The sequence below is a fragment of the Mesoplodon mirus genome (assembly GCF_964341445.2).
Source record: "Mesoplodon mirus genome assembly, chromosome: 3".
Classification (NCBI taxonomy): domain Eukaryota; kingdom Metazoa; phylum Chordata; class Mammalia; order Artiodactyla; family Ziphiidae; genus Mesoplodon; species Mesoplodon mirus.
Window position 1 is genome coordinate 36,325,785 of NC_138978.1, and position 13,133 is coordinate 36,338,917.

Consider the following 13,133-nt stretch of genomic DNA (forward strand, 5'->3'; position numbering starts at 1 on the left):
TTTCTAGGACCTGGTGAAAACTTTTGGGCAGTTTACTCAACAACAAATCTATTGTAAGCAAGTACTCTTTCCAGGTGTCAAAAGATACACTTAGATTGGGGTTTCTTAACAGCCTTATTGACATTTTGGGCCAGATAATTCTTTGTTTTGAGGGACTCTTCTGTGCATTGTACGGTGTTTAGCAGCATCTCTGGCCTTTAATCCATAGATGCCACCCAGTAGCACTCCCCTTCCAGTTGTGACAACCAAAAATTTTACTAGACATTGGCAAATGTTCCCTGGGGGCCGAAATCATCCCCTGTTGAGAACCTCTGACATAGAAGAATCAAATAAAACCCTGGCCCTTGAGGAGCTTACAATGTAGTAATTACAACCAGAGTCATTTATTTGATAAGTATTTATTAAATAGTTACTGAGTCAGGCACAGGGATGAATCTGAAGCAATAAAAGTCAGAGTATGGTGTCATATCCTTAATGAAGAATGTTCCATTTGGTGTCATTTCAGCAAATGCTGAAGGAGCTCTCTGTGTTAGATGTGTCATTCCTGCCCTGAAGGTATCAGTATTAGCATCCTGGCAGAGCAAACACTGGATTCCTTCTTGATGTAGAACTCGTGTTGCAATTTCTTAGAGTTTTGGTCCTTAACCTCTAACATACGTAGTCAGTTTATTTGTTCACTGGACAAATGCTTATGCACCGGCTACGCTAGTTACTGTGGATCCAATTGTGAACCAGACAGACGGAATCATTGCACTCACAGAACATGTATTCTGGTGGGAGAGACAGACTATAATAAACAGGTAATGAATGAATAAAGTAAACAAAATAACTTACTGTGATAAATGCCCACTTGACTTCAGGGGTAGAGAAACTAATTTATATTCTGAATGTACCTGTGGGTCATGTTTGTTTGTATGGGGGATTTTCAGCAGTTGAACTTGGCTTGAGCTTTCTCGGAGTGGCCTGTGTTCACAGGTGGATTTCCACTGAAAAATCATTCTTTCTCTTCTGCAATCTAAAGGTAGTAGTTATCTGTACTATCTTAGATATAAAACAGAAGGAAGGAAAAAAATGAAATTATAAAGTCAAAAGTGGGGTATTTTGTGCATGTTTTGAGGGGATAATCTCATGGTTAAGCTTATCAGGTTTTAGTGCTGGGATCAGCCTGGTGTAAAACCAGTGCCTCCTGGGGTATGGTGGGACTAGGCCAGTGCAGCAAGTCTGTCCTCCAGATTGAACGCAGAAAAAATCCAGGATCAGGCGAGTGGTCAGATAAACTGTGGAAGTTCAAATTCAGCACCTTGCTTTTCTGTATTTTGTTGGACTTTGATTTTTTTTTTAATTGTGGTAAAACGACACAACGAAATTTACCATCTTAACCATTTAAAAATGTACAGTTCAGTAGTGTATTTACATTGTTGTGAAACAGATATCCAGGACTTTTTCATCTTGCAGAACTGAAACTTTATACCCATAAAACAACCACCACCCACTTTTCCCTCTCCCAGCCCTTGGTAATCACCATTCTACTTTCTGTTTCTATGAGCACTCTAAGTACCTCACATAAGTGGACCCATACAGTATTTGTCTCTTTGTGCCTGGCTTGTTTCACTTAGCATAAGGTTTTCAAGGTTCATCCATGTTGTAGCATGTGACAGGATTTCTTTCCTTATTTAGGCTGAATAATATTTCCTGTGTATGTGTACATACCACACTTTGTTTATCCATTCATCTGTCAGTGGGCATTTGGGTTGCTTTCATTTCTTGCCTATAGTGAATAATGCTGCAGTGAACAGGAATGTGGGCTTTGATTTTTATCCTACTTGGTTTAATTTTCAAGTTTGATTGACATCAGAGCAGATCGTGGTGTTGACCAACTTTTTGTCACTAGACAGCTAGTCCTTCAGAGGTTAAAAATGGATTTGGGACTTCCCTGGTGGCGCAGTAGTTAAGAATCCACCTGCCAATGCAGGGGACATGGGTTCGATCCCTGGTCTGGGAAGATCCCACATGCCACGGAGCAGCTAAGCCTGGGTGCCACAACTAGAGCCTGCGCTCTAGAGCCTGCAGCAAGTCACAAATACTGAAGCCCCTGCACTTAGAGCCCATGCTCCGCAACAAGTGAAGCCACCGCAATGAAAAGCCCATGCACCACAATGAAGAGTAGCTCCTCCACCACTCGCCGCAACTAGAGAAAGCCCGCGCGCAGCAATGAAGACCCAATGCAGCCAAAAATAAATAAATAAGTAAATAAATTAATTTTTTTAAAAAAGTGGGTTACTTTGAGGGATTCACTTTTAGTTCAAGTTTTATGAGTAAGGAGAAAGAAGATCAAGGAGGAAAGTCTTCTTTAATCATTCTCCTATCGATGGCTAACTAAAATTTTCCTCCTGTGTACCCCTGAGAAAAGACTCCTAGACTGCTACCATCGTATCTCTTACATCAGATGCTTAGAGTGATGTTTGGCATATAATAGGTGCACGTTAAATATTTGAATGAATCAGATTCCTCCGCTTCAGATTTAGTGTGAAGCAACATAGTGCCAAGTTTGAGTGAGAATGTAATCCAATAAGGTCCCTTTGTAAAACTTTTATTTTCCCTCTGCCTATGGCACACGAAGAAGGCATCTGCTTCTCTGACTGCACTTCTGCCTGTGTAACGTGGCTGATGTTTTAGTGTTTAGTCTGTGCCTTTCCAGAACTCAACAGCACTTACAACCAGACTTCCTCAGATATGTCAGAGCCTCTTAGGTTGACATCCCAAAGTGTCTACCAGACTTTTTTAAAAATCCATATGTTCAAACCATCCAAATGTAAATAAAACTTATGAGAATACTCATAAGGTGTTGTGATCTCTCTATGACTGGGACAAAGATGTTCCAAAAACAAGTAATTGAAGTTTGCTAGATGATATAGTTCATGATGTATTGGAGACATTGGCCCCAGTCATTTTGGTCTGTGTTCTGCAAAAGCAATTTGTCTTTCATCTCAGCTTGGCCATCAGGCTCTCCTCACTCTTGAAAGCTCTGCATTGTCCATAAACCTAGATGGTGTTCAGCTGGAATTGAAGTTGGTTAAAAATCAAACCAAAATGATTGTACACCAGGATGATTGTGTAAAATACTGTATTCCTGCTTAGCAGAACTCTGGGAACAATAATTAATAGACTTCTTGGCACTGAATTTTACCCTTCTAGACCTCTTCGAAAGGGGGGAAGAAGAAGCTAACTTTTTTCTTTTGTGGGGGCAGGTGGGGAGGCAGTAATGCTGAATCGTAAAGAAAAATCTAATCCTCCTTTAAGCTCCTTCCGTACATCCCATTTAACCTTAAGTTAGCTGTAATTTAATGCTTAGGTCACTTTCTTTTAATCACCAATTATATCTTTTCAATGCCTCCAGATTCGAAGATGACATTTCCACCATTACAATCAAATCAGATAACCATTTAAACAAGAACTTGGAGGTAAAGGTTGGTGGACTGTTAAAAAATAAGTCCTGTGCTGTTTGAGCTCTTCCTGTAGAGCAGTGCTTCTCAGAATTTATTGTCTATATGTGAACAACATAAGGGTCATGTTGAAATACAGATTTTGACTTAGGAGGTTTGGATTGGAGCCTGAGATTCTGCATTTCTTTTGAGTTCCCAGATGATGCCATTGCTGGTCTAGGGACCTCACTTGGAGCAACAAGGCTTTAAAGCAGTGGTCCTTAACCCTCACTGTGATTACAGTCACCAGGGTAGTTTTCAAAAAATGTGATGCCAGGACTCCACTCCCTAGAATTCCTGATTCACTGAGTCTGGGGTAAAGCGCAGACATCTTGTTTTTCAAAAGCTCCCCCAGGGGCTTCCCTGGTGGCGCAGTGGTTGGGAGTCCGCCTGCCGATGCAGGGGACGCGGGTTCGTGTCCTGGTCCGGGAGGATCCCACATGCCGCGGAGCGGCTGGGCCCGTGGGCCATGGCCGTTGGGCCTGCGCGTCTGGAGCCTGTGCTCTGCAACGGGAGAGGCCACAGCGGTGAGAGGCCCGCGTACCGGTAAAAAAAAAAAAAAAAAAAAAAAAGCTCCCCCAGGTGATTCTAACATGTTGCCAAGGTTGAGAATCACTGCTTTCGAGAGGATAGAATCTTGACTTTGCCGGAGTGAGTGCCTGACTAGGTAGGCCTGCAAAAGATTTCTCATCATTATTTGAAACTGTGGATGTTCTTTAGTGCAGCCTGAGACCCATTGACTTTTCTCTGGCTTTGAACTCTCATTGAGTGAATTCAGACTTCTTGAAATTCAGCAATTTCAGTTGGCAGCATTTTTTTTTTTTTTTTTTTTGCGGTACGCGGGCCTCTCACTGTTGTGGCCTCTCCCGTTGCAGAGCACAGGCTCCAGATGCGCAGGCTCAGCGGCCATGGCTCACGGGCCCAGCCGCTCCGTGGCATGTGGGATCTTCCCGGACCGGGGCACGAACCCATGTCCCCTGCATCGGCAGGCGGACTCTCAACCACTGCGCCACCAGGGAAGCCCCATTGGCAGCATTTTAAAGTGTAGTTCTTTGGTTGTGGTCAGGAGCACGAGAATGTTCTGAGAGAGAATCTGCTCTTCTACCATGCTGATGTCACTCCCAAGAGTAAAATGCGTTAGTTGTTCTTCCACTTGGATTAGCATCAGGAGAAGAAGTTTAATGTTACTCATGTCAGTTGCATGGTTTCCAATGACAAGGGGAGCATTGACTTGAAAGCCAATTTACTGATAGTGAAGGGGCTCCCCTCTCCAATAAGCTTGTCGTAAACCCTTACATGTGACTGGAAAGCTAGGCTGAGATTATAGAAAACTGGGCTGTTGTCAGCGATAATGAGCCACACACGCACATCTGAAGATCCTTTAAGATCTCAAGGTTTGGGGATCATGAGAAAGTTTCTTACAAAAGAAAAGGTTGGTGGGGCTTAGAGCAGGGCTTTTTATAAATTTCTGCCTCATTTTACACCTCATCAAGGTGGGGATGATATCCTTGACCTTTTCTTGTTTTTTCTTTTAATTAAAGAATAGTCTCATAGAAATTCTAAAAGTAATATTTTATTCTTTCAAGTTAGGGAAGGAGGTCTTTTTATTAGCTTTGGGCTTTAGTTAAGTAATCTTAGAACAGTCTTGTGGGAATTATATTAAGTAACCAAGCCAAATGAGAGCACACTTGCAAGAGACCTAAATCTTGCGTTCATAATCTTGTTCTTTGTGTATCATCCTGGGAGGCCTTCCAAAGGAATTATCATCCCTAGTATTCTCTTTGGCATTTCTGTTTCACATCATCATTTTGTGTGATATGCCACACAAGAAGGAAGACCAGTGATTGATTTCTGTAGTTAAATGTTTTTTTAAAAATCCCTTTAGAGTCTGGCCCCAATCCAGCATTCCCTTTCCTGCTGTTCCCCTCTGTACTAAGGTCATACATCGAAAACTTAAACAGGCCAGGTTTTTTGTCTCTGTGCTTCTGTGCATGCTGTTTCCTCTGTCTGAATAACATACTTTTCCAGCAAGCAGATTTGCAGTATCCCTAGATATAATTCAGATTCAGCCCCTCTGTGGAACATTTGCCAGTTCCTCTCGCTCGCTCCAGCGCCCCACACCTCCCATTGCCAGCTGGTCATTTTTTTCTTTTCCGTGTGGGATTTTACACCCCCATTCTAGTATAGGATAGGAGATTATAATGTTCTTATGTGATAGTCTCTAACAATTAACCTATTTGGCTATTCAAAGGTAAGAATATATTTGCATCTTCCACATGGTAGTAGGTATCATACATTTGCTGTCAGTTGAGTTACATGAAGTAATAAATGAAAGAGGAGGAGAAACCATAAGAATAGTATGTGTCCTGCTGTCTCCTTTTGGTGACACTGTTAATAAACTGGACTTCTCAGCCTCTGCCACTCCAGGGTTAGAATTTTAGAGGCTTATGGAAAATGCTGATACCTAATTTGGAAAAGGAGAAGATGAAAAATCAGTGTTGGAAATCTGTAGAGGTGAGTGGTAGCCAAGCAGCTTGTTGGGTTTGGGTGGAGTAATTAGACGTCTTGGGACTTCCCTGGCAGTGCAGTGGTTAGGACTCCATGCTTCCACTGCAGGAGGCATGGGTTCAGTCCCTGGTCGGGGAACTGAGATCCTGCATGCCGCTCGGCATGGCCAAATAAATAAGTTAAGTAAGTAAGTAAGATGTCTCGGTGTACATTTTATCCTAATAGTTGCTCTTCTGTATTCATAAAATAGATTCTGGGAAGGCTGGTGATGTTTTTCCAAAATGCCCCACTGCCTTCTTTGATGTATAGTTGAGGTTTTCTGTTGGTCTTGGAAAAGAAAGTTCACGAATGCATGTTAATTATACCAAATCTCAAATAAGAGCTGCTTCCTCCATAATGTGATGATGTAAATTCCCAGGTGAGCGTATTGGGTTTGGTGAGTCACATTTCAGACCACTTATAGAATCAATCATTTGACACCTAGTCCCAGTAGGGATTTTGCTGATTTTAGCTAATCTCTGCCTTTGCACCTTTCTCTTCATTGCAGCTCTGAAACCCAAAATTGATTTTTATTTCTAGAATTACATCCATCATTGGCCATGTGTTTAAATACCAGTAGTATCAAAATAAAATGAAAAAGCGCCTAAACTGCAAGTAATTGAGTAGTGCTAATCGAAAATCCCTTTCCTAAATCCTATCCACAGTAAAGTTAAATGGTTTCTCCCCAGCTTAGTCTTGCTTGTTAAGAAAACATTGACAGGGCTGTTCCTAAATGACAGCTGATATATTCACCCTCACCCTTTTTCCATACCCTTCTACTCCCACCCCCACCCCCAAGCAGATTTTGGAGACAAGGCCTTTGCTGCTGTGATGGGAAAGGAGCTCCTCCCCAATTTCTGGTGTCACATTAGTGCAAAGGTCAGAAATAGGCAGTGCTGGGCTTCCCTGGTGGCGCAGTGGTTGAGGTCTGCCTGCCGATGCAGGGGACATGGGTTCGTGCCCCGGTCCAGGAAGATCCCACATTGCCACGGAGCGGCTGGGCCCATGAGCCGTGGCCGCTGAGCCTGCGCATCCGGAGCCTGTGCTCCGCAACGGGAGAGGCCACAACAGTGAGAGGCCCGCTTACCGCAAAAACAAAAAAACCAAAAAAAGGAAATAGGCAGTGCCACATTGGCTGATGAGAACAGTCACTATGGTCAGGTGCTGCTGGCACTTGCCCTTGCAGTCCTTGATTAGAAGGAAGAACTGGAGGAAAATCCCTAAGACAAAAATCTCATTTTAACCTGCATGCAAGCTGGTAAACTTTCTTGGGTGGGGGGAAGACACGTATAATACATCTCTATATCGTGCTGGCAAAGAATCTGGTATTGTTTGGGGCCACTTTTCATGAGGGCACTGTTAGAAGCCATCATAATTTTATCCTGAAACCCTCTGTTTGAAGCTCTGCATTGGTTAAGAAGTATTGTGCCTCTAGAGCTTGTATTTTGTTAATTTCATTTGTACTTCCTCTCCTGCCATATTTTCTGAAAGGAGGGACTAAACCAATCAGAGTGTTTCATGCTGCCTGTCATGCCCTGTTGATTATTCCTACCATTTATGTACCTGTTGTTACTCATTTCAGAAAGATTTCCGAGTACAGGAACTCCCACTGGCTCGTATTAAGAAGATTATGAAACTGGATGAAGATGTGAAGGTGAATACACATTCATTTTTATTATTCATATTGAAAGTAAAACGATGGGAAAATTGTTGCTCATTTCTCTAGAGCTCAAAGTTTAATTAAACAAAAATGAAAATAATATTGTCTGTTGCTTTTTTATTTGGATTCTCTCTAAAATTGTTATGTGAGCTAAAATTGAACAGTTTTAATTGTTGTATGGTCTTCTCTGAAAATTGGGGATATCCTGTTTTCCAGATGTTGAAAAGATGCTGAGTATTTGCTTTTTGAATTGCCCGATTCTTTCCACTATGTAGTGTGAACATGTGTCATCACATCAACAGGACAGCGACGTCTTCCTAGCATCTTATTGCAATCTCTAGTTTGTTGATCTGAGCTCTAAGAAATGTTTGATAATGATATTGCACTTGTTCTAACTTTTCAATCTGTGAGTTGTTTCACATGATTTATACTTGTGAGAGGATTTACTTGGGGGTGGCCTTTTCTATATTCCTAGGAGTCCACATCCTGTTACAGTTCTCACAGGAAAAGAGCAACTGTCTCTCTTTCCACTCAAAATTGATAGTTTCTTGTATTTGTGTGGAAAGCTAACAGTTTACCACAGTTTTCCCTTTTATTAGCTCACTTCTTCCTCATAGTAACCCTGTGAGATTTGATAGGATAAGAATTGTTAGTTTCACCATTCTATAGATATGGAAATAGACACAAAGAGGTTAGAAGTGTCTCACCCAGAGTAGGAGAACCAAGATCCCAATTCTCACCTCCTACTTCCTTAACTCCAGAGCTCTTCCCGTGGCTATATTCTGCATAGACCACCTCACCAAGGGTTCAGAGCTTTGTTTGACCAAGAGTTTGAACTTTGAATTCAGACTTGGCAAGGCAACTTGCATTACTTGAGCACTTACTGTGTGCCAGGCCTTGTGCTGGGTGCTTTTATATATATTATCTCATTTGATTCCCACAGCAACCCTGGAAGGTTGTTATCCTCTTTTTCACTATGTGAAAAATAAAGCCCAAAAGGATGGGAAGCCAGAGATTTTCCCTAAATCCATTGGCTCTCATACTCATTATCTTTCCCCACATTGTCTCCCTTTGGATTAGAACCTAAATCCTACCACTTACTGGCTCTATGGCCATAGGCAAATCACTTCATCTCTCCTAAACCCTAGTTTCTCTGAAAGGCTATTATGAGAGAAAGAAAGTGCATGGTAGGTGCTAGATAAATACCTTTTTCCCTCTTCCCTTCTTCTATCTGCTACCTGCTTTGTCCCTACTTGTGGATTTATTTTACCTTGGAACCTTGTAAGGCTACCACCTTCTTGTTTTCTAGCCCTTGCCCCATAGCCCAAGAGCAGGACATGAGGTAAGGGACGAACTGACTGGTTTGAATGACTTGCTGGTGATTGACGGGGAGGGCCTATGTCTGTTACAGATGATCAGTGCAGAAGCCCCTGTGCTGTTTGCCAAGGCGGCCCAGATTTTTATCACTGAGTTGACTCTTCGAGCCTGGATCCACACAGAGGATAACAAGCGCCGGACTCTTCAGGTAATATTGTAGAAAATTAGGCAAGAGCTGCCTTTGCCTTCTTCTGTTGCACGGCTTTGGACCAAAGTTTTTGTTTTTCCTTAGGACTCTGTCAAGCTGATATGTTTAACTGGCATCTTCCTCTACTGGTGGGAGGCAGGCAGACCATATAGACAAGATAGTCTGTATTTCCCCACCAAGAATGTTAATTTCCAACTCTCCTGTTTTTCACAGCTCAGTGACTGAACTTTGTACTTGGTGGGCTCTCACTATAAACAGAGGCTAAAGTGGTATTTCTCTATTTCCAGATCTAAACAACTTCTGGTTGGAAGCCTTGAGAGACTCCAGAAAAGAACAGTCCCAGGAAGAATAGTCTCACTAACCTCATTAGCCTTTTTGTTCCTTCCCTACTTTCCTGGGAATCCTTTTCTTCTTCTTTCATGTTTCCTTTTTTATTTTAATCCAGCAAATCAGCATTCATGTTGTATGAGGACCCCTTGGTCATTGGCTCTAGAGGCCCTCTGCTCAACATCCAGGCCCTAGTTGTTAGAGGAAAGGTTTCCCAGACATAAGAGGAAGGGTGTGACAGATACAAGAGTGACAGTATTTTAACAACAAAGCCAAGGAAGTAAATTATGCTTTCTGTTTCCCTTTATCTTCAAAATTGAAAATGCATGCTTTTATTCATTTATCTTACAGATATTAAATGAATACCCACAATGTGCCAAGCACTGTTCTAGGCCCTGGGGACTAATACACAAAACAGACAAAAATTCCTACCCTTGGGAAGTCTATATTCTAGTGCAGCCAGACATTGAAAACTTATTTTATGCTGTCTTGAAGGAAGCCTATGAATCTAGAGAGATCCAATTAAAGCTACCTTCAAGATCAATTCAGATTAAAAAATAAAATGGGCAAAGCACTTGAACAGGCCCTTCAAAAAAGAAGATACCCAGATGACCAATAAGCATATGAAAAGGTATACAACATCATTTGTCATCTGGGAAATACAAATTAAAACCACAGTGAGATACTGGTTTACACCCACTACAATGGCTAAAATAAAAAAGACTGACAATACCAAGTGTTGACAAGGAAGTGAAGTGACTGAAACATTTATTGCTGGTCAGAATGTAAGGTGCGATCACCTTGGAAAACTATTTGGCACTTTCTAATAAAGTTAAACATGTTCCTTATTCTAAGACCCAGCCATTCCACTCCTACGTGTACACCCAAAAGTGTGGACATTGTTGTGTTAGAATGTTCATAACAACCTTGTTTATAATAGCCCAAAACTGGAAACAACTCAAATATCCATCAAGATGTAAATATATTAACAAATTGATATATTCATAAAATGGATTACTACTCAACAATAAAAGAAGCAAACTATTTATTCATACAACAACATGGATGAATCTCAATAATATTAAGCAAAAGAAACCAGAGGAAAAAATTACATAGCACATACACCATATACTATCACCATCTGTGATGACAGAAATCAGAGTTGTTGCCTCAGATTGGTAGGGGAAGGAAGTTGACTGGAAAGGGATAGAAGGAAACTTTGTTCTTATCTGGGTGATAGCTACCTGGGTGCATATATTTATTCAAATTCATCAAGCTGTGTACTTAAGATTTCTGTATTTTTTTTTACTAAATATGATAATCAGTAAAATACTAGCATTAAAAAAGGCAAACTAAAAATGTTAAAAAGACCCATTTAAGTATATCTGTTTCCAAAATTCTGTAGAACACTTTGGTATATCTTTGGAGGTGTTTTTTTTTTCTCCCCCTCATTCTATCCATTGATGAGCCATTTGGGTAGCTTGAGTAGGTGACATCATCAAGAACGTGATACTATATCGTACTAATCTTAAATGAGACCTGGCAGCCTTAAGATGTGCCCTGCTTCGGTTGGGAGGGTTTATTATCAAGCTGGTGGCTGGCAAGAAGGGTGGACTGGAGTTTTGCATTTCAATGGCTTGGGGCCATCACAAAGACAAGGGAAGGAAAATTTCCATCCCCTCCTATTTTGTCTGATGAGTCACCTTCTTTTAAGATGTGATATATAGAGCTTGCTAAGGATTTCTGTTAGCATGTTGACTTTTCCCTCCAACATTTTATTATGTTGGAGGGAAAAGTCAACATGCTAACACACAAAAAAATTTATACAGAGTTTACAGTGAACACCTGTATACTGACCGCCTAGATCCTACCGTTATCATTTTACTTGTTTTGTTCCCATGTCTGTCTTTCCCTCTATTCATCAAGTCATCTATTTTTTTTTGAAGATGCATAGCCACCATTGCTGCTCCAAAATCAGTTTATTTATTTGTTTTAATTTTTTATTTATTTTTTGCTGCACTGTGTCTTCATTGCTGCGCATGGGGGCTACTCTTCGTTGCAATGCGTGGGCTTCTCATTGCGGTGGCTTGTTGCAGAGCATGGGCTCTATGTGTGCAGGCTTCAGTAGTTGTGGCACGTGGGCTCAGTAGTTGTGGCACGTGGGCTTAGTAGTTGTGGCTCGTGGGCTCTAGAGCGCAGGCTCAGTAGTTGGGGCACACAGGCTTAGTTGCTCTGTGGCATGTGGGATCTTCCCGGACCAGGGCTCGAACCCGTGTCCCCTGCATTGACAGGCAGATTCTTAACTACTGTGCCATCAGGGAAGTCCCCAAGTCATCTATTTTTATATGCATTTAAAAGTTTACATTCCCCTGAACACTTCAACATATGTCTCACTCACCATAGTTCACTATTTTTTTCTGTTTTTTCCTTTGCTTTAAAATTGTCATACAGTGAAGTACACAAATCTTAAATATACATAGTGTGTTGGTTTTTAATTAAAAATCTTTTGATTTTATTATTTAAAGAAAGGGAATGTCACTCTTAGAACGCCATCAGAGCAGGCCTTGGTTTCAGTAGCGTTAGTCAGCTGACTTGGTCTCTACCCACCCTGCCTCTATTCTAGTGACTTCAGACTTCCAGTGTTCATGTCACGTGGAACAAGATTTAAACTGTGGATTTGACATTGTGATTTTGAATTTCAAAATAAAAATTGTAGCCTTGTAGGAACTAACATATATAGATCCAATGACTAGAAAATATTGCAAAAAGTTATTGAATTAGGATTTCAGCTAAGAGATTCAAAATAGATTATAACTACTTGTGAACCAAAGAGCCAAAATATTATTTAGAGGCTTAAAAAGTTATAAGGTTGAATGATAGTCTAACCTTGCTAACCACAGAATGACCAGAAACATGTCAGTTAAGATTGCTAGATTTGTACAGATGTATCTGGAGGATGATAATTTAGGATCCAGCAGAGGTGGTAATAGTTGGAGGCTCAAATATACAGTTTGTAGAGCATGAGCTACATTTATCTCTTTTTTGTCAGTGTTTGTCCATCAAGTCTGATCATTTGCAGTTTATAAGAGTTTGGTTGTACTACTTTTGGCCTGTAGGCTTGGCCATGGGTATTTAGTTTGGCTTAGAAGTCATCATCTTACCTTACTTGTAACTTGGAGAGTAGAAAGCCAGGTGAACTAGTTTCTCCCCAGGCTAATTTTTCACTCTGCTTTTCTTTGTTACAGAGGAATGATATCGCCATGGCAATTACAAAATTTGATCAGTTTGACTTTCTCATCGATATTGTTCCAAGAGATGAGCTGAAACCACCAAAGCGTCAGGTGAGCTGGGAAGGCATTGCTCCTGCTGCTGCTGACTAGAGAGTGCCTTGCATCCTGGTATCAGATACGCTCCTTTTCCTCTCTCGGCACAAGTCATTTGCTCTTCTTTTGCTTTTCTTTCTGCAGACCAGATCCATCCTTAACATCTCCTTCTGTTACTCATTTAGGGATGCTTTTAACTCAGTGCCTCTGAGGTGGTATTTCAGTGAAAACAGACAAAATGAAAATGAAAGACTTTAGTTACAACAGTA

The 13,133-nt window shown here is 41.1% G+C and overlaps 1 protein-coding gene across 5 annotated transcripts in view; it reads left to right on the plus strand.

The window, feature by feature from the left end:
- NFYC (nuclear transcription factor Y subunit gamma) overlaps nucleotides 1-13,133 on the plus strand; it is a 64,071-nt gene that overhangs the window by 34,161 nt on the left and 16,777 nt on the right. For all 5 annotated transcript variants that reach the window (XM_082615658.1, XM_082615657.1, XM_082615656.1 and 2 more), the window contains 3 exons: nucleotides 7,612-7,683; nucleotides 9,101-9,214; nucleotides 12,787-12,882. In XM_082615658.1, the coding sequence (XP_082471784.1) occupies nucleotides 7,612-7,683; nucleotides 9,101-9,214; nucleotides 12,787-12,882 (282 nt within the window). The remainder of the gene's footprint in view (nucleotides 1-7,611; nucleotides 7,684-9,100; nucleotides 9,215-12,786; nucleotides 12,883-13,133) is intronic.